This window comes from Myotis nattereri, assembly GCF_964212035.1.
Source record: "Myotis nattereri genome assembly, chromosome: 21".
Lineage (NCBI taxonomy): Eukaryota > Metazoa > Chordata > Mammalia > Chiroptera > Vespertilionidae > Myotis > Myotis nattereri.
This window is the reverse complement of record NC_138097.1, coordinates 2137794-2159058: the sequence shown is the minus strand read 5'-3', so window position 1 is coordinate 2159058 and position 21265 is coordinate 2137794. Positions and strand designations below refer to the sequence as shown.

Below are 21265 nucleotides of genomic sequence, written 5' to 3'. Positions count from 1 at the left end.
GGAAGGTTGCAAATTCCAACGCTGGTCACATCAATTACAAGTTACTCAAAGAATGTATAAAATTAATGGACCAAAAAAATAGATCTCTCTCTCTCTCTCTATACAGACAGTCCTCGGGTTACTTCGGACTGGACATGTGTTGTTTCGTGGTTACGTCGCCATCTGCAATTTATTGATATAAAAAAAGTTCCGTCATTTCGATGTAAGGCGTTTGCTGGAAGTTCGCTGGGGAACTAGTTGGCTAGCGGAGCGGATGAATGTCCTCATGCGGCGCTATAGGAGGAAGACGCTGTCCTTCAGTCGCCATTTATAAGCCATTTTGGATTGTGCTTCATTTGCTCTCTTTTCTGTTATTTTGAACACTTTTTGCCCTTCCTTATGGCTCCTAAGCGAAAGGCATATTCTTCCGATGGCAGTGCTACGAAAAGAAGGAAAACCACAATGGAAGTGAAAGTAGATGTAATAAGACGCTCGGAAAAGGGCGAAACACCGAGAAACATCGGCCGGTTGCTTGGGCTCAGTCCTACGACTGTCTCAAGGATCATCCGCGATAAAAAGCGTGCTCTTGACCATGTGAAAGGATCTGCTTCTATGAACTCAACTGTGATTACAGAGCAGCGCAGCGATCTCATGATTGAGATGGAAAGATTATTAGTGCTTTGGCTGCATGACCAGCATCAACGGCGTATCCCAGTGAGGCTGATGGTGATTCAGGAGCAGGCTAAAAGGTTGTTTGAGGCCTTGAAAAAAGAAAAGGGGGAAGGGAGTGAAAGTGGAGAGTTTGTGGCTAGGGAAGGTTGGTTGATGCGTTTTAAGGCTCGTGCTAATTTGCATAATCTGAAGGTGCCAGGGGAAGCTGCTAGTGGTGATGTGAAAGCAGCAGGTGATTTTCCTAGTGCGTTGGCAGAGATCATTAGGGAGGGGGGTTACTGTGATAAACAAGTGTTCAATGTGGACGAGACAGGCTTGTTCTGGAAGCCTCTGCCTACACGTGCGCACATTGCCAAGGAGGAGAAGACAGCACCAGGCCACCAAGCCAGCAAGGAGAGACTGACTCTGCTACTTGGGGCGAATGCTGCTGGTGACTTCAAGCTGAAGCCCTTGGTGTGTCTGGCCGAGAATCCAAGGGCACCCAAGGGCATATGGAAGGGTCAAGTACCTGTCATCTGGAAATCTAACAAGAAGGCCTGGGTGACACTTAGCGTATTTGAGGACTGGTTCACCAACCATTTTGTGCCAGAAGTGAAGGACTACTGTGCTTCCAAGGGGCTGCCCTTTAAGGTGTTGCTAGTGCTGGACAAGGCCGCTGGTCACCCTGCCGATCTGAATGACTTTCATCCAAGTGTCAAGGTGGTTTACCTTCCACCTAACACCACCTCCCTTTTACAGCCTATGGACCAAGGTGTCATTGCTTCTTTCAAGGCCTACTACCTCCGAAGGACATTTGCTATGGCTTTTAGGGCAACTGAGGATAAAGAGTTGACTCTCAATGACTTTTGGAAATCTTACAATGTTCTTGCTGCTGTAAGGAACATTTCTGATTCTTGGGATGAAGTTAAGCAGACGGACTTGAATGGTGTTTGGAAAAAATTGTGTCCCCAGTTTGTGAATGATTTCCATGGCTTTGAAGATTCAGTTGAGGTTGTCATCCAGAATGTTGTTGAGCTGAGTAAGCAGCTTGATTTGGAGGTGGAGGCTGAGGATGTCACAGAGCTGCTGGCATCTCATGGAGAGGAGCTATCTACCAAGGACCTCATTCAACTGAAACAGCAGTTAAGTGAAGAGGAAGACACACTAACCCCAGAGCCCAAGAGATTAACAAGCAAGGAATTAGCAGGGGCCTTTGCCATGATAGAGAATGCCTTGGCAAGGTTTGAGGCTCAGGACCCCAACAGTGACAGGTACACTAAGGTTGCCAGAGGGGTCATGGATAGCCTGCGGTGTTACGAGGAGATTTGGGAGGACAAGAAGAAGGCATCCTTCCAGACTAGCCTTGAACATTATTTTAAGAAGGTAGAGAGGCCTTCAACAGATCCCGTACCCTCTACCTCATATGCCTCTCCAGACTCACCTGACCCAGTATCTCCAGCACCTTCTGCAGGTTCTGCCTCTCCAGACTCACCTGATCCAGTATCTCCAGCACCTTCTGCAGGTTCTGCCTCTACAGACTCACCTGGCCCAGTATCTCCAGCACCTTCTGCAGGTTCTGCCTCTCCAGACTCACCTGATCCAGTATCTCCAGCACCTTCTGCAGGTTCTGCCTCTCAAACCTCCTCCCCCCAGCAGCCTAGTATAAGCCTGTCTTTGCCCCCTTTGCAACGTCCAGTGTGCAAGCCAACAACAGTAGTAAAGGTAAGGATAATACAGTAGTTACCCTTGTATGTACATATGTACTTTATGTTTTTTATTATTTATTTACCACAAGGAAAGGTCAGGAATTGTTATCTTTCTTTTAATTATTATTATTATTATTATTTTTACTGTTTCACTTCATTACTGCTGTGTATGTGCACCATGTGAGTGACGTAGTAGGTGCTTATGTATCTGGGTTCTGACTTACGGCAAAAATTGCGTTATGTCGCACCATAGGAACAGATCTCCAACGTAATCCGAGGATCTACTATATATATATTTTACAAGAATTAATCAAAGAATGTATAAAATTAATGGAACAAAAAAATAGATCTCTCTCTCTCTCTCTCTCTCTCTCTATATATATATATATATATATATATATACACACACATACACACATACATACTAGTGGCCAAGTGCATGAATTTTGTGCATGGGTGTGTGTGTCCCTCAGCCTGGCCCGTACCCTCTCCAATCTGGGACCCCTTGGGGGATCTTTGACTGCCGGTTTTGGCAGGTATCTGGCCTAAACGGGCAGTCGGACATCCCTCTCGCAATCCAGGACCACTGGCTCCTAACCACTCACATGCCTGCCTGCCTGATTGCTCCTAACCACTCTGCCTGCCAGCCTGCTTTCCCCCAACCACCCCCCTTTTTGGCCTGATTACTCCAAACTGGCCCCCTTGCCAGCCTGATCACCCCCAAATGCCCTCCTCTCCTGGCTGATCACCCCTAAACACCTCTACCTCAGCCCCGCACCATGGTTTTGTCCCAAAGGACATCCAGAATTTCTCCCAGTCTAATTAGCATATTACCTTTTTATTAGTATAGTAGAGGCCTAGTGCATAAGTGGAGTCCAGCTGGTCTGCCCTGAAGGGGGTCCCTGATCAGGGTGGGGGTCCCCTTGGGGGGGTGCGGCTGGCCTGGGGAGCCGCCTGGGGCAGTTTGCTGTCCGGCCATGCCCCCATCTGGGTGGGGGTCCCCACTGGGTGTAGTGCCAGCCTGGGCGAGGAACTGGGGCAGTATGGAGGCCAGCCACACCCCCATCGGGGTGAGGGTCCCCAATGTGAGGTGTTGTAGGCCTGGGCGAGGGCCTGAAAAGAGGGTGTGTTCCTGTGGTATATTCCTGGTCCAGATTTTAGGAGAAATTTATGTGCAAACCTGCCTTTTGTTGTTGATGGTTGTTACAGTGGTCAATAGGAACGAGATAGCATACATAAGTGTCATCTGGGCTTGAAAATATCCACTAGCTTGGAGAAGGGTGAGAGAGAAATACATTACAGAGGTGGTGAATTTGACCTTTGGAAAATAAGATAATTAGGAAATAAACTGTGCTCATCATGGCAAATTTGTGTTACATTTCACATTGTGCCTCTGGGAATGAAGCTGTGTGAGAGGTGTGGTTCAAAGAGTTATGTGCAGCAGGTAGTGCAAAGTGATGGCCTCAGCACCCTGGGAATGGGTTCAAAAGGTTGAAGTCTGATGCCATAATTTGCTGGGTTTGAAATTAGAATGGGGGGGGGGGGGGTGTGCGACAAGGCTATTGCCTAACAGGAACAATGTCAAATCACTCACAGTCTCCTTATGGACAACATCTCTCTCTACCCTATGTTCATGTCACCCACTGTGTTGACAAGGGACAATGTGGTCTACATATGATTCCCAGAGCAGAGGTATCATCTATATGGACATATGCCCTTTTTGTTGTGGGAAAACACAGTGTCAGTAGGAATATAAGGAGAGAGTGACTTTGACGGGACCCATGCCTGGTATCTTTTCTGATATCAGGAGTTGAGGTAGCAGATATATGTGAAGTGTGGGGAGCATGATGAACGTAAAATCCTTGGAGTTCAGCTGATAATGGACTGTACTGTCCCCATTATGCCAGGATATGAATTTTGAGGACGTGGCCATTGCCTTCTCTCAGGAGGAGTGGGGCCTCCTTGACGAGGCTCAGAGACTTCTGTACTGCGATGTGATGCTGGAAGTGTTTGCACTGGTATCATCTGTAGGTAAGCCCTTCACATCTCTCCTAGTGTCCTGAAGTGATGTCCTCTCTTCCTTTGTTTTCCAAATGTAGCTTTCCCTCTCCCAGAGCCAGATCCTGGGCTAGTTTCCCCAGCTGTCCTGTAAATGTGCTGTGGCTTCCAGTGCTGACTTGTGGTGTGTGGAGCTCCCTGTGCAAAGGACTCCATGAATAACCCTCAAACCCATCGCCTCAAATAGTGCAGGAAGTGTCCGGGAATCAGGATTGTTGCAGAATCCTTAATGGGTCCCACCTCGAACTTTCTTTTCCTGTGAGGGGGACTATGTCCACATGCGTGGCTTCCACTTTTGACTCAGCTAAAGGCTGTTTGTGACTATGCCAGGTTATGGTCTTTACCTATATGAACCATGTGCGGTTCTTGTAAGACATTCCTTCCATTGTTTGTAATATTCTGTCCCGTGGATGCTTTTACATGCTGTGTTGATCAGAGCCAGTGCTGGCTGCTCACCTTTCAGTAAAAGTCAGAATATTTGTGTTTTATGTGCTTGTAGAGTCAAAGGTGCAAAGAGAACCCTAGTCTTTTTTTTTTCACAGGGTGAACTCGCAGGATGATCTAATACAATGGTTCTCACCTTCTGGCTCTTTAAATACAGTTCCTCATGTTGTGACCCAACCATAAAATTATTTTCGTTGCTATTTCATAACAGTAATGTTGCTACTGTTATGAATTGTAATGTAAATATCTGATATGCAGGATGGTCTTAGGTGACCTGTGGGAAAGGGTCATTTGACCAACAAAGGGATCGCGACCCACAGGTTGAGAACCCGTGATCTAAGAGGTGGTCGAGCCCGGTTGAGGTGTACTTAGGAGAGCTTTGTCCTAAGGGTGTGTTTAGAGAATCCCAGGAACCTACTCATGTCCAACAGAGTTTAGGTTCAAGTGCCACTGGCAGCAGCTCATTTCTACCTTTTCATTCCCATGCTTGACACTTTGGTGACTTCTCTTTTGATCTGTGTCTTCCTGGATTTTAGCTACCTTTACCTCTGTGGTCTTTTTGCATCCCCTGTCCACCTGTAGGCCTCTGTACAATATTCTCAAATGTTAACGTGCACATGTGTTATGAGGTGCACACACGTGCTTATGTAGTCCTCAACACAACCACCCCATTTCTTGAATTTTGCTTGGAATAAGATGTAAGCAGCCTTCTGCGTAGCTTGCCCATGTCAGCAGCAGACAAGCCCAGCTGAACACTGTTAGCAGAAGAATGAGCAGACGATCCAGCTTCTATTCCATTGCTGCTTGCCATGTTTGTTTATATTTTCTTTGGGATCTTCCCCGTTTAGTGATCTTCAGTAGCACAGAACTTCACAGGAGCTTCTCATATATTCTTCCTACAGATATGTTACTGTCTGTCAGACAAATGCATGGAATCAACATGTTAAGTGCAACACACTTTTGTAAAGGCACTTCTCACTGTCACCACCATCGACATTCATTTCGGCACTATTTTTCTGTTTCCAGGTTGTTGGCATAAAATGGATGATGCGGAGGCCTGTTCTGAGCAGAATGTATCTGTACAAGGGGAGTCACAGGTCAGGGCTTCTAAGACAGCCTCAGCAACCCAGAAGAGCCATGTCTGTTGGAGGTGTTTCTCTGTGTTCAAAGATATTCTGCACCTGACTGAGTCACAAGCAGCAGACTTTGAGCAGAAAGCCTTCTTCAGTGATGTATGTGTGAGAGGCTTCTGTTTCAGTGCAAACCCTCACCAGCAACAGAGGGAAGCAAGTGGAGAGAAGCCCTGGAAAGGAGCTGTGGACTGGGCCTCATTTGTGACCAGGTTCAGCTTCTACTTACCAGGGCTACCTTCAACCTGTAGGGAGGTCGGGGAAGACTTCCCAGCCATCTCAGAGCTTCTCCTGAACCAGACCACTCTCGACACTGAGGAGCCACACAGTGGCAGTGAGATTTCACAGGAATTACTCAATAGAAACAGGCATCACCAAAGGAATAAATGTGAAAAAGCTGCCAGCCACAACCAGAACTTTGGTCAACATCAGGGCATCTGCTCTGGAGAAGTGAAATATGAGTGCAATATATGTGGAAAAATTTTTAGATGTGTCATGAACCTCAATAGACATAGGAGAGTTCACACTAGAGAAAAGTCCTATCAGTGTACTGACCAAGGGAAGTCCTTCCATCAAAGGTCTTCCTTCACTGAACACCACAGAGTTCACACTGGAGAAAAACCCTACGAATGTAGTGAATGTGGAAAATCATTTAGGCACAGTTACAAACTTTTTATGCACAAGAGAGTGCACACTGGAGAAAAGCCCCATCAATGTAGCGATTGTGGGAAATGCTTCAGTTAAAGCTCTCACCTCATTCAACACCACAGAGTTCACACTGGAAAAAAACCTTATAAGTGTAGTGAATGTGGGAAGTCATTCAGTCAAATCTCTACTCTCAATAATCATCGGAGAGGTCACACTGGAGGAAAGCCGTATGAGTGTAGTTACTGTGGGAAATCCTTCAGGCAAATCTGTAATCTCAATAAACATCGGAGAGTTCACACTGGAGGAGATCCGTATGAGTGTAGTGACTGTGGGAAGTCCTTCACGTACATCTCTAATCTCAGTAAACATCAGAGAGGTCACACTGGAGAAAAGCCATATGAGTGTAGTGACTGTGGGAAGTCATTCAGGCACATGTGTCATCTCAATAAACATTTGAGAGCTCACACTGGAGAAAAGCCTTATGAATGTAGTGAATGTGGGAAGTCCTTCAGGCAAAAGTCCAATCTCACAGTGCACCAGAGACTTCACACTGGTGAAAAGCCATATGAGTGTAGTGACTGCAAAAAGTCATTCAGGCAAATCTGTACTCTCAATAATCATCGGAGAGTTCACACTGGCGAAAAGCCATATGAGTTTAGTGACTGTGGGAAGTCCTTCAGGTAAATCTCTTATCTCAATAAACATCAGAGAGTTCACACTGGAAAAGCACCTCATGAGTGTATTGAATGTGGTAAATCTTTTCACTACAAATCTCTCCTTGTTCAACACTTGAGAGTACACACTGGAGAAAAGCATTAAATGTGCAGGGAATTTTTTATCTTTCTCACTCAGAATAACAATACCAATGGAGGAACTTTACACCTATTTACCTGAATAGGAATCCCTTTTATCAGAACATGCACTCTGCTAGATTCCTTATAAGTTTCAGGTGCAGTTGAGGTTTTCAGAAACTGCATTGCACCTCCTAACCCAGTCAGTCCGACTACCTGATTGATGTCACTGTGAGTATTTGTGGGGAAACTATTTCACCCCTACCACCTGGCTCACCTTTAAAGTGTGCATCACTCACAGCCTCTGCATACTCTGGGGTTGTGCTTGAGAATATCATGAATATTCCAAGCTTCTGCCTAGATCTTCATTTCGTTCTGACTAGAGAATTGATCTGACTCAGATTTTGTCAAAAGTTCCTGCCTCAGCTAAGAAGTGCTACCTCTTCAGGGACATTGTGATTCTTTATGCTGCGGGGAATTGTTTAGGTTCCAATTCACCATTCTGCAAAACTCTTGCTGTCCTTTGCTCTGGTTTATGATCTTTATGTCAAGGTGTTTTTTCTTTGGTACCTTAAGTTTTGTTGTTGTATTCACCTCCTGGGATGATTGAAGGAAAATAGTGATCTGTTAGTATGGACAGGTGAACAGATATGGTGGGCCCCAAACTATCTGTGCTTTGGAAGGCACTGCTTGATGGCAGAAAATCACTCTTTGTTCAATATTGGCTGATTTTGCATTGCTGAACAAGGCCTGAGAGAAAGTGTGCATGACTTTGTGGTTCTAATTTACTGTCTGGTGACTCTGTTATTGTAGAGGTTATTGGTCACCCTGAATAGGCAATGCTTATTGTGCTCTTTGAACAATAGGAATTATATTCTCTGTGCACAGTATTTATTACTTAAGTGTCAGCAATGTTTAGGGGAACTGCTGTCCATGTGCTGTAAAGAGGCCATGTGTCATGATGTATGAGATTTCATAGGCTGGTGTTATTTGTTGGAAGACTCTGAGGTGGAATTAGTTTCTACACTAATAAAAGACAAACATGCAAATTGCTGTACCTTCGCTACGCCTTAAGCCACACCCACCAGCCAATCAGAGAGGCTATATGCAAATTACTCCAACAAAGATGGCGGTTAATTTGCATATACCGGCTGGGAGCAAAGACTGAAGACAACCTGGAAGCGAAGCGCTACAGAAGGGAGCAAAGTTGAAGCGGCGGAGGCAGGAGGTGGGAGGGGAAACCCAGCAGCAGCAGCTGGGAGCCGGCAGGAAAACCCAGCCTCAGTGTCTAGGAGCGGGAGGGGAAATCCAGCCTGAGCAGCTGGGAGCGGGAGGGGAAACCCTCCTCAGTGGGTTTCGCTCCCTTCTCTGCTTCGTTATAGCCACAGGAAGCCCTATTGCAGGAATCTTCCTGCAACGGGCCTCTAGTTGGGACATAAACACTGTTCGCATAGTCATAGGAGACACTGCAGTTAAACTAGACGAAAAGTGTCTCTTCTGGACATAAATCCAAAATTACTCCAAGGCCTGTGGTTTGTATGATATTTGAGGACATTCTGAGGACCTCCATTGCTATGTCCTGTAGGTGAAGTCACTGGCAGAGAAAATAATCTAATGGTTTTGTGGATTCCCTGGTCCCTCTATGGTGTTCACCTCAAGGTTATTGCTCAACAGGCAAGACCTCGAATCTAGAGGAAGCACAATGCTGCATTCAGTCCCAGGATGTATCTTTTTTAACCAGTCAGCATTCCTGTTGATTCCAATGGCAATAGTCTTCACTACTTGCCAACATTTGCTGCCACTGAGGCAAGGGTGTTCCCTCCTCTCCCCTGCCCCCCCCCCCGAGAAAATAAGAAGTGACATGCAACAAAGAACATCTTTCTCATGTGTGTTATTTGGTGAGCCCTGACATAGAGATAAAGCTGTGAAACTCTCACATGTGAAATAAACCCTCTTGTAACTCATACCCAGGGTGGGGCACTAATGGGCTTACAGTTTTAAGTTCAGAAAACACAGAGATTATTCTTTTCAAAATATTTTAGAAAATACTTTTATTCTTTTTTGGGGGAGGGACAGTGAAGCAAGGGGAACAGAGAGATAAACATAGATCTGCTGCCTCCTGCACGCCCCCTACTGGGGATCCCTTTGGGGATGGGCACTGACCTGGAATCAAACCAGAGACCTTTCAGTGAATGGGATGACACCCAACCAGCTTAGGACACTTGATGAGGCAGAGTTTATATCTGTATAAGACAGGGTGACGTGGTTGTGGGTGGTTGTGAACAGCAGAGGGCTGAGGCCTGAGATGCGGGTCTAAACGTTCCCCAGCAGTATTATTAATTAATGTATTATTATCCATAGCAACAACTCTAAAACTGTTTTCTCCCATATGCTATATTTTCCTGATACCCTGTTATAATCTCTCTTTCTGCATTTCTTGGCCTTCCATGCAGTCATGAATTTCCTTTTTTTTTTTTTTTACAATAGAATCGTTCATATTGTTCCTAATTTTATAGGCACTATTTGATGTGTACTCTTTAACAAATTCTGGTTTCCTCCATACTATGCTGTTATTTTGAGATTCAACACAAATACTTATGTGAAAAGTTTATTTAATTCTGAATAGTATTATGTTCTGTAAATAATCACTTTATCTATTGATCTGTCCATGTTTTTTGTTATTTCCTGATTTGGAATATTATAAATAAATATTCTTGGAATATTTGCATTCAGTTCTCCATATAGACATATGTTTTACTTATCAAAATATTGTGTAAATTAATGCTTTACATTTAGGATATGCGGAACTGTGAGCCAATATGGTCATTCCCTTTGCCTTCCTTCTAATTCACAGTATATAAAAATTCCAAGTTTTTCTGCTACCCTGCAAAGACATACCCTGCAAGGTTACTTTTCAAACAGTAACCCCGGGAAATGCATATATTGTTAACTCACTTTTGTTGTAATTCCATCTACCTAAGAATTTTTTAAGGTGAACATATTTTCATACATTTATTTGCACTGTCTTTATCTGCTTTGTTAAAATGTCTGCTGATAATCCTTTTCAAATTGTTTAAATAAATTTATGATTTTAACTGAAAGAGGACTGTGCAGCATGTAAGACATGTGCTTAAATTTCCCTCATTCCTCAGTGACTCAAGTGACTCTTTGCTACCTCAGTGATGAGAGAGAATCACTGGTAGGCTGCATCCTGTACCTCCATTCTCCCTGGGAAATGAGCCTGCAATCCATTTATGTGCCCTGACCATGAATAGAATCATGACGGTCTGGTTCATAGGTCGATGATCAACCACTGAGCAACACCAGCTGGGCTATACTATTTAAAAACTTTTTAAAAAATATATGTAATTTTTATTATTGATAGTATTACAGATGTCTCCCATTTCCCCCTGTATACATATTCTTTGGTGGATGTATTCCATACCTGCCCTTCCCCTTCCCTCAGAGATCTGTCAGTATGGACCCCTTAAGCAGACCCCAGAGCTCAGGTATCTTCTCTCTGCTCAACTGCCTTTATTGCTGTGGGAAGACACAGCATCAGTAGGAATATAAGGAGAGAATGACTTGCATGGGACCAAGGCCTGCTGTCTCCTCTGATGTGTGGAGTTGAGGGAGCAAATAGTTGTGTGTGAGGGGGGAGCATCTACACTAATAAAAGAGAAAAATGGTAATTGGCGTACGGCGATACCGTTTTCATTGGCTAATCAGGGCTATATGCAAATTAACTGCCAACTAAGATTGGCAGTTAACTGCCAACAGGATGGCGGCTAATTTGCATATGTAGGCACAATGCAGGGAGGCGAAAGGGAAAGCAGGAAGAAGCCCCCTGCCACTGACAGTGATCGGAAACCCAGGGGGGACCTAAGAGCTGGGGGGCAGGGCAAAGGCGGCCTGGGGCCGCCTTTGCCCTGCCCCCCAGCCATGATCGGAGAATCAGGTGCCTTTTCCGCCCTGGCCAGTGATAGCAGGAAGTAGGGGTGGAGCCAGCGATGGGAGCTGGGCACGGTCGAAGCTGGCAGTCCCGGGAGCTAGGGGTCCCTTGCCTGGGCCTAAAGCGAAGCCCACGATCGCGGGGCCGCTGCAGCTGCGGGTCCCCGCTGCCCGGGCCGGACACCTAGGCCAGAGGCGTTAGGCCTGGGCAGGGGCAGAGCCTGCAACCGCGGGGAGCTGGGGGTCCCCTGCCCCGGCCTGACACCTCTGCTGGAGGCCTCAGGCCTGGTCAAGGGGCCGATCCGGTGATTGGTGATCGGAGGGTGATGAGAGTCAACTCCTCTGGCCGAGGCATCAGGTGGGGGGCGGATCCAGGGATTGGGGGGATATGAGGGTCCCCTTGCCCAGGCCTGAAGCCTGGGTCAGAGGCGTCAGGCTTGGGCGGGGGGTGGAGCAAGTGATCAGAGGGAGATGTGGGTCCCCTGCCCAGGCCTGATGCCTGGGCCAGAGGCATCAGGCCTGGGTGGGGGGTGGAGCCGGGGATTGGGGGGGATATGATGGTCCCCTTGCCCAGGCCTGAAGCCTGGGTCAGAGGCGTCAGGCTTGGGCGGGGGGTGGAGCAAGCGATCAGAAGGAGATGGGGGTCCCCTGCCCAGGCATGATTCCTGGGCCAGAGGCCTCAGGCCTGGGCAGGGGCCAGAGCCAGTGATCGGGGGGAGATGGGGGTCCCCTGTCCAAGCCTGACACCTCTGGTGGAGGCGTTAGGCCTGGGCAAGGGGCCGATCAGGTGATCAGAGGGTGTGGGGGTCTACGCCTCTAGCCGAGGCATCAGGCCTGGGCATGGGGCAGAGCCAGCAATCGGAGGGGTCTGGGGGCAGAACCAGTGATGGGGGGAAATGAGGGTCCCCTGCCCAGGCCTAACACCTCTGTCAGAGGCGTCAGGCCTGGGCAAGGGGCCAATCCTGCGATTGGAGGGTGATGGGGGTCAACGCCTGAGGGCTCCCAGTATGTGAGAGGGGGCAGGCTGGGCTGAGGGACAACCCACCCCCCCCCACACACACACACACACACACAGTGCACGAATTTCGTGCACTGGGCCCCTAGTGATGACTATAAAAGCCTAGGAGAGAAACTGATCTTAGACTGAACTGTTCCCATCATGACAGGATATGGACTTTGAGGGCGAGGCCATTGCCTTCTCTGAGGAGGAGTGGGGGCTCCTTGATGAGGCTCAGAGACTTCTGTACTGCGATGTGATGCTGGAAGTGTTTGCACTTGTCTCATCTGTAGGTAAGACCTTCAAATCACTCTTGGTGTGCTAAGGTGATGTCCTCTCTTCCTTTATTCTCCAAATGTAGCTTTCACTCTCTCATAGCCAGACAATGGCTCTGCTAATTTCTCCCACTGTCATGTAAAATGGGCATGGCTGCCAGGGGTGAGCTCTGGGGAGACCTCTGAACAAAGGTCTCTAGGGACATTGCTAACACCCACTGCCTCAAAAGGTGCAGCAACTGTCTGGGAGTCAGGAGCCTTGCAGTGAGCTTCCTGGGTCCCCGCTTTTAGTTTCTCTTCCCGGGAGGGTGACTAGATCCACCTGCATGGCTTCCACTTCTCCCTCCTTCTTCTATCTAAGGGTTCTTAGTGACAGCCAGTGCCACGTTATGGTCTTTTCAGACATGAACCATGAGCAGTTCTTGTAAGACCCTCCTTCAACTGTTCGCAATATTCTCTTCCCTGAACACTGTTCAGACTGTGATGCTCCAGGCCAGTGCTGGCTGCTCGCCTCTGCAGTATCTCCCACATTAACCTGCACATGTCTTATGAGGTGCACATACATGCTTAAGTAATCCTCGACAGTAGCTACTCCTATATTGAATTTTACTTGGAATAGGACCTAATCAACCTCCTGCACTGCTTTCCCCTGTCACCATCAAAGAAGCCCTGATGAGCGCCGTTAGCAGAAGACTGAGCTGGAGATCTGGCTTCTCTTCCATGAGGTGCTTGCCACATGTTGTATCATATTTCTTGTGAGGCCTTTCATGTTTTGTGATGTTCAGTGGATGAGACCTTCACAGCAGCCTCTTATTAATCCTTCCGGCACCTCTCTTATTTTCTGACGGTTGCCGGAAACCATATATTATGTGCAAAACACTAGCAATCGGATTTCCCCTGTCACCACAGTCAACACTCAGTTCCTCAGCATTTCTGTCTTTGCAGGTTGTTTACGTGAAACAGATGAGGAGGCCTGTTCTGAGCAGAGTTTATCTGTACAAGGGGAGTCACAGCTCAGGGCTTCTAAGACAGAGCCAGCAACCCAGAGGCCCCATCTGTGTCAGCGATGTTTCTCAGTGTTCAAAGCTATTCTGCACCTGAGTCACAAGCAGCAGACTTTTTGCAGAAAGCATTCTTCAGTGACGCATGTGTGAGAGATTTCTGTTTCAGTGAAAACCCTCACCAGCAGCAGTGGGAAGCCAGTGGAGAGAAGCCCTGGAGAGAAGCTGTGGACCGGGCCTCGTTTGTGACCACCTGCAGCTTCCGATCTTGGGTGCCTTACACCAATAGAAAGGTTGGGAAAGTCTCCCCAGGCATCTCAGGGCTTCTCCAGCACCAGGTAACTATCAACACTGGGGAGCCATACAATGCAAGTGAGATTTCACTGGAATTTGTCGGTGAAAAAAGTCATCACAATTGGGGTGGACATGAAAACGCTGCCAGCAACAGCGGGAAAGTCATTCGACCTCAGAACGTCTGCTCTGAAGAAGTGAATAATGAGGGTAACAAATTTGGGAAAGTTTCTACACATATATTTAACCTCAATCGGCATAAGAGAGTTCACACTAGAAAAAAGCTCTATGAGTGTACTGATTGTGGGAAGTTCTTTAGAGAAAGCTCTTCCCTCATTCAACACAGGAGAGTTCACACTGGGGAAAAGCCCTATGAGTGCACTGATTGTGGGAAATTCTTCAGGCAATGCTCTACCCTAACTCAACACAAGAGAGTTCACACTGGTGAAAAGCCCTGTGTGTGTGGTGATTGTGGGAAGTCATTCAGGCATAAGTGTGGCCTCAACAGTCACCAGAGAACTCACACTGGTGAAAAGCCCTATGTGTGTGTGATTGTGGTAGGTCATTCAGGGAAAAGGATTACCTCAACAGTAACTGGAGAACTCACACTGGTTAAAAGCCCTATGTGTGTGGTGATTGTGGGAAGTCATTCAGGCGTAAGTGTGGCCTCAAGAGTCACCAGAGAACTCACACTGGTGCAAAGCTTTATGAGTGTAGTGAATGTGGGAAATCATGTGGGTCCAGTCACCATCTCCTTAACCATAAGAGAATTCACACTGGAGAAAAGCCATATCAGTATAGTGATTGTGGGAAGTCATTCAGTCAAAATTGTAACCTCCAGAGTCACCAGAGAACTCAAACTGGGAAAGGGGCGGTGGGCAGCAATGCCACTGTGTGAGGACATGGTGGTGTGGCTGAGCCTGGAGGGTTCAGCAAACCCAGGCATGTTTTGTGTCTAAAGGCGACAGCAAGAGGTAAAGTTGTGCATGAGGAGTTTTACTTTCATTCTCAGGAAGCCGGGGTCATCGTTTGCCATGATCAGTAGATGGACATTGTGTGAGGCAGGGTTCTGACGTTTTCCCAAGACTGTCCAGAGGAAGAACCTACTAGAAGGGAGAGGCCAGCAGGAGGGGCTGGAAGGAGGACCCTGTAGGTGATGAGGTCACTGGCAGGTGCGCACTGCACTGAGCCCTGAAGGATGCGGGCATCACCCGGTCCTGGGGCTGGGCCAGGGCCCTGAGCAGCCTGAGCCCTTGGGTCCTGGTGGTGGGTGCCAGGCCTTCACCAGCCCTTTGGTTCCCACAGGTTCCTGCAGGTGCAGAGCCGCTGAGGGGACTGGGCTGTGGGGCTGATGTCAGGGCCTCACACTATTGTGCCCTCTGAGGTCGTGGGGTCCTGGGGCTGTGCTGCCCCTCTTCCTGCCCTGGGATCTAAGACCTTGAAGACACACTCAGCCCTGAATCCTGAGTCCTATGGGTGTATCACTGAGGCCGCCAGCTCCCCTCCTGCAGGTGCCAGGACCAGGAGCAGGTGGGCAGCCAACAGGGAGGGAAGGAGGAGGACCGGGGGTGCAGGTGCCCTGCGTGGGGAGCCAGGTGCCGCCACCCCACAAGACGCAGCAGCCTCCCAGTCCGAAGGCAGGGCAGGTGGAGGGCAAGCAGGAGGGACCTGTGGCCCTGCAGGCACCCCGCCCCCAGGAGCAGCGCCTGAGCTGCGGAGGAGGAAGGACAAGCCCAGGGAGAAGGCCCCGGACTTGGCGTCCTCAGGCGATGGAGAGCCTCAGCCACTTGGGGCCCGGGCTGCCCTGCAGACCCAGGAAAGTACCGTGTCCCACCCCAATCACGCCCTCGGCCCCTTCCCGAGGCCCCTCCTCGGCGGCAGCCAGAACGCCCGGCTTCGACCCCACGGAGGGTCCGGATACCTGCTGGCCCTTCCGTCCCATAAAAAAAATCGTTGCGTTGATTTGAGAGAGAAGAAGGGGGAGGAGAGATGATACCACTGGTGATGGGGGCGGATCCCTGGTTGGCGGCCACTGCCCGCTGGACACTGTGCCTGCGCCCGTGCACAGGCCTGACCAGCGATGGAACCTGCTCTCCCGGTTCATCGGTCAGCGCCAACCACAGCAGCGCCAGCTGAGCTCTATTGTATATGTCTAATAAAATGTAATGTGTATTTTTTATTTTCGATGGTGTTGAGATGTGTCCCATTCCCCTGTGCATATGTTCTTTGGGGGCCTCTCCCAGTCCCCCCTCCCCGGGGGTCCTGTCAGTCTGTCCCCGTGAACCCGGCCTCTGGTCCCATCTCCTCTCCCAGCACCATTGGCAGCGCCAGGTCACCTTCACCGAGGTCAAGACCAGGGCTGCGGGAGAAAACTACATCACCCAGAAAGCACTGCGCCCGCTTCCACAGAGGTAGGCCAGTTTAGGTACCTGCGCTTTCAGTTAGGGCGGGACTTCCGTTACCGTCTTGCGGGAGGACGTTGTGGCTTCCGGTAACGGACCTGCAGGGTTCAGCGCGCGGGTGACCGTTGCTGGCGAGTAGAAGGAGGCAGCGCCCCGGTGCGCAGGGTGGGCCTGACGCTGGTTGAGCCCCAACACCCGGGCCTGGGGTCCCCGAGGCTCCCCGACACCTCTCCGCTGACAGAGTCCACTCAGCGTCACCCCATTGGACCCTCCAGCCTCGGTGAAGGCGCCGCTCGGGTCCCGCAGCCCAGGGCGCAGCGTCCAGCGCAGTGAGTCCTCGTGGGGACCCGGGTTGCGAGGGGGAGGAGGCGACGGGCTGCGGGGCCGCCGGGGACTGAGCCGGGAGGTGGGGCACCCAGGCCTGGTTTGTGTCTAAAGACCACAGAGAGGACGAGAGGCGGTTCCCGGGAGGAGGTTCACTTTCCTGCTCAGGGCGACGGTGCTGCGGGTGGTTGTGAACAGCGGGGGGACCTTGAGCCCCGAGGGAGGCGGGCATCACCCGGCCCGGGGCGGCGCCAGACCCTGAGCAGCCGGAGCCCCTGGGTCCTGGGGTGGGTGCCAGGCCCTCAGCAGCCCTTTAGTTCCCACAGGCTCCTGCGGGTGCGGAGCCGCTGAGGACACTGGGCTGTGGGGCTGTGTCAGGGCCTCGCACTCTGGTGACCTCTGAGGTCGTGGGGTCCCGGGGCTGTCGGCCCGTCTTCCTGCCCTGGGCCCTGGGGACACTCAGCCCAGAGTCCTAAGGCCACGGCTGGGGCTTTATGACGTGGACCCTGGTTTTGTCAACGAGTGGAATGAGATGTGGGAGGTCCTTCCGGGCACAGGGACCAGAATGTGCAAAGGCCCAGAGTGAAGACTGAGCTGGTTCAGGAACGGGCAGGTATCCTTTTAAAAATATATACTTTTATTCATTTTAGACAGACAGGGAGAGGGAGAGACAGTGCCTGCAACCTCTCAGTGCAACATGGGTCCATGCTGAAGCAACTGAGACACGTATCAGCCAGGGCTGTAGATCACTTTAATATAGGGGATCATGGTCCCTGGCTGGTTAGGCTCAGTGGATAGAGCTCAGCCTGAGGACTGAAAGATCCCAGGATCGATTCTGGTCACGGGCACATGCCCGGGTTGTGGGCACGATCCCCAGCAGGGGGTGTGCAGGAGTCAGCCAGTCAATCATTCTCATTGATGTTTCTATCTCCCTCTCCCTTTCTGAAATCAATACAAATTTATTAAAAAATGTATAGGGGATCATGATCAGGATGATAATGGTAATAGTAGCCCAGATGGGACAGTGTGGGCCTAAGGACTGGCTTTCCAGCTGGGGCCCCTGTTTGTGGGAGGCGGGTGTCACAGCGAAGCATAGGGACAAAAGTGGCACGTAGAGTGTTGGCGAGATAATGGTTTCCCAGTGGCCAAGGCCTTTAAAAGATGAGTGGACGTGAGATGAATTGGAGGCTGAAGAGTAATTCCAACAAGAGGAAATTAGGACTGGTACATATTCTCTAAACCTTCACCAGGATTTGGCTGTGACCCTTGGTGTGACCTGGGAGGTTGCAGTCAATCTTGTGGGTTAGCTTAGAGCAGTGATGGCGAACCTATGACACGCGTGTCAGAGGTGACACGCAAACTCATTTTTTTGGTTGATTTTTCTTTGTTAAATGGCATTTAAATATATAAAATAAATATCAAAAATATAAGTTATTGTTTTACTATGGTTGCAAATATCAAAAAATTTCTATAAGTGACACGGCACCAGAGTTAAGTTAGGGTTTTTCAAAATGCTGACATGCCGACCTCAAAAGGTTCGCCATCACTGGCTGAGAGGCTTGAGTGGTCATCTGTGAGACTCACTGGGCTTGGTGCAGAGGGCCATCGGGCCTGGGACGTGAGTGACAGTTAAGTGGAGAGATGTTGGCTGTGACTGCTGAAGGGACATCAAGTGCACCAGGGAAGGTGGGCTGTGGATATATAAGATCTGATTGTGGTTCTTCTGTGTGTTTTATTTAAAAATTCTTTATTGCTGAAAGTATTATATGTGTCTCCTTTTTCCTATTGACCTCTCTCGCCCACTCTCACCCTCCCGCACAGGCCTCACCCCGCTACTGTCTGTGTCCATTGGTGATGCTTATATGCATGTATACAAGTACTTTGGTTGATCTCTTACCCCACTTTCCCCCGTCCCCTGCCTTATGTCTGAAATTTGACTGTCTGTTCAATGCTTCCATGTCTCTGGATCTATTTTTTTGTTTGTTTGTTTATGTTGTTCGTTATATTCTACAAATGAGTGAGATCATGTAATACTTATCTTTCACTGATTGTCTTATTTTGTTTAGGTCTATCCATGGTATTGCAAATGGTAGGAGTTCTTTCTTTTTTATAGTAGTGTTCCTCTATGTAGATGTACCACAGTTTTTTAATTCACTCATCTGCTGATGGGCACTTAGGCCGTTTCCAAATCTTAGCTATGGTGAATTGTGCTGCTATGAACATAGGGGTGCATATATACTTTCTGATTGATGTTTCTGATTTTTTGGGATATAGTCCTAGAAGTGGGATTACTGGGTCAAGTGGAATTTCCATTTTTAATTCTTTGAGGACACTCCATACAGTTTTCCACAGTGGCTGCACAAGTCTGCATTCCCACCAGTATTGTATGAGGGTTCTTTTTCTCCGCATCCTCTCCAGCACTAGGCATTTGTTGATTTGTTGATGATAGCCATTCTGACAGGTGTGAAATGATACCTCATTGCTGGATTTTGTCAAATGCTCTTTTTGCATCAATTGATATGATCATGTGGTTTTTGTTTTTCAGTTTGTTTATGTGATGTATCACATTTATTGATTTTCAGATATTGTACCAGTCTTGCATCCCTGGAATAAATCTCAGTCGGTCATGGTGTATGATCTTTTTAATATATTGCTTCATGCAGTTTGCTAATATTTTGTTGAGGATTTTAACATCTATGTTCATCAGGGATATTGTCTTGTGATTTCCTTCCTTTGTAGTGTCTTTATCTGGTTTGGGGATTAGGGTAATGCTGACTTCATATAAAGAGCTTGGAAGTGTTGTTTTCTTTTGAATTTTTTGGAATAGTCTGAGCAGGATCAGTGTTAGTTCTTCTTTGAATGTTTAGAAAACTCCCTGTGAAGCTATCTGGACCAGAGCTCTTGTTTGCTGGAAGTTTTTTTATTTGTTTGTTTGTTTTTTATTGCTTCAATTTCATTGGTAGTTATTGGCCTATTCAGTTTCTTCCTGACTGAGTTTTGGAAGATTGTATTTTTTCTAGGAATATGTCCATTTCGTCTAGGTTGTCCAGTTTGTTGGAATAAAGTTGTTTGTAGTATTTTTTACAATCCTTTGTATTTCTGTGTTATTGGTTGTTACTTCACCCCTTTCATTTCCGGTTTTCTTTCTTTGTTTCTTGGTGAGCCTGGCTAGAGGTTCATCAATCTTGTTTATTTTTGCAAAGAACTAGCTCTTGGACATATTGATGTTTCATAATGGCTTTTCTAAAAATCTATGTCATTTATTTCCTCTCTGATCTTTATTAATTTCCTTCCTTCTACTTTCTTTGGGATTTTCTTGTTGCTCTCTTTCTAGTTCTTTAAGTTGTAGGGTTGGATAACTTATTACCCATTTTTCTTGTTTTTTTGAGGTAGGGCCATAGTGCTATGAACTTCAAGAACTGCTTTCATTGTGTCCCATAAATTTTGGATTCTTGTGTTTTCATTTTAACTTGTTTTCAGAATGTCTTTTTTACTTCTTCTTTGAAATCTTTGGTAATCCACTCACTGTTTAATAGCATGTCTCCATGTGTCTGATTGTTTTTATTACAGTTGATATATAATTGTATGCCATTGTGATATGAGAAAATGCTTGATATGATTACAATGTTCTTGAATTTTTAGAGACTTAGTGTCCCAATATGGGGTCTATCTTTGAAAATTTTCCATGTGCACTTGAGAAGAATGTATATTCCATACTTTTGTTTGAAAAATTCTGAAGATGTCAGTTAATTCCATGTGATCTCATAAGTTGTTTAGGATAGCTGTTTCTTTGGTAATTTTTATTTATTTATTATTTTTATTATTTATGTACTTTTTGTCTAGAAGAATTATCGAGTGATATCGATGGGGTATTAAAGTCCCCTACTATGATGGTATTGCTGTCAATTTCTCCCTTGGTATCTTACAGAAGTTTTTTTAAAACATATTTGGGTGTTCCTGTATTGGGTGCATATATGTTTATCAGAGTTATATCCTCTTGTTGAATCAATCCCTTTGGTATTACAAAGTGGCCTCCCTTATGACATATTCTGGCCTTCACTTTGAGGTCAGTTTTGTCAGGTATAAGTATTGCTGCCCCAGCTTTTTTTTTAATGTTTTTTTTTTTAAAACATATTTTTATTTATTTCAGATAGGAAGGGAGAGGGAGAGTTAGAAACATCAATGATGAGAGAGAATCATTGATTGGCTACTGCCTCCTACACACCCCCAAATGGGGGTCAGTTCTTCAACCCAAGCATGTGCCCTTGACCAGAGTCAAACCCAGGACTTTTCAGTCCACACTCCGATGCTATATCCACTGAAGAAAACCAGCTAGAACTGCCCCAGCGGGGTTTTTTTTTATTTTTTTTATTTCCATTTACCTGAAAAATTTTTTTCCATCCCTTCACTTTCAATCCTTTGTTCTTAGTTCTTTGTTCTAAGCTGAGTCACTTTTAGACAGCATATATATATGGGTCATGTTTTCTTATCCATTCAGCTACCCTTTGTCTTTTGATTTAATCATTTAATCCATTTGCATTCAAGGTTATTGACAGGGCTTGTTTGTTGCCATGTTTTTTTATGCCTGTGTTCCTTCTTCCCTTTCTATTCTTTTTA

General features: G+C 47.3%; 1 protein-coding gene across 1 annotated transcript; it reads left to right on the top strand.

The window, feature by feature from the left end:
* Positions 1–441: 441 nt before the first annotated feature.
* On the top strand, positions 442–16337 carry LOC308535782 (tigger transposable element-derived protein 1-like; the record flags this gene model as incomplete). Its single annotated transcript, XM_081114787.1, has 3 exons — positions 442–2013; positions 4244–4354; positions 16236–16337. The coding sequence occupies 3 exons, from the start codon at positions 442–444 to the stop codon at positions 16335–16337; spliced, it is 1785 nt and encodes a 594-aa protein (XP_080970913.1).
* Positions 16338–21265: the final 4928 nt, after the last annotated feature.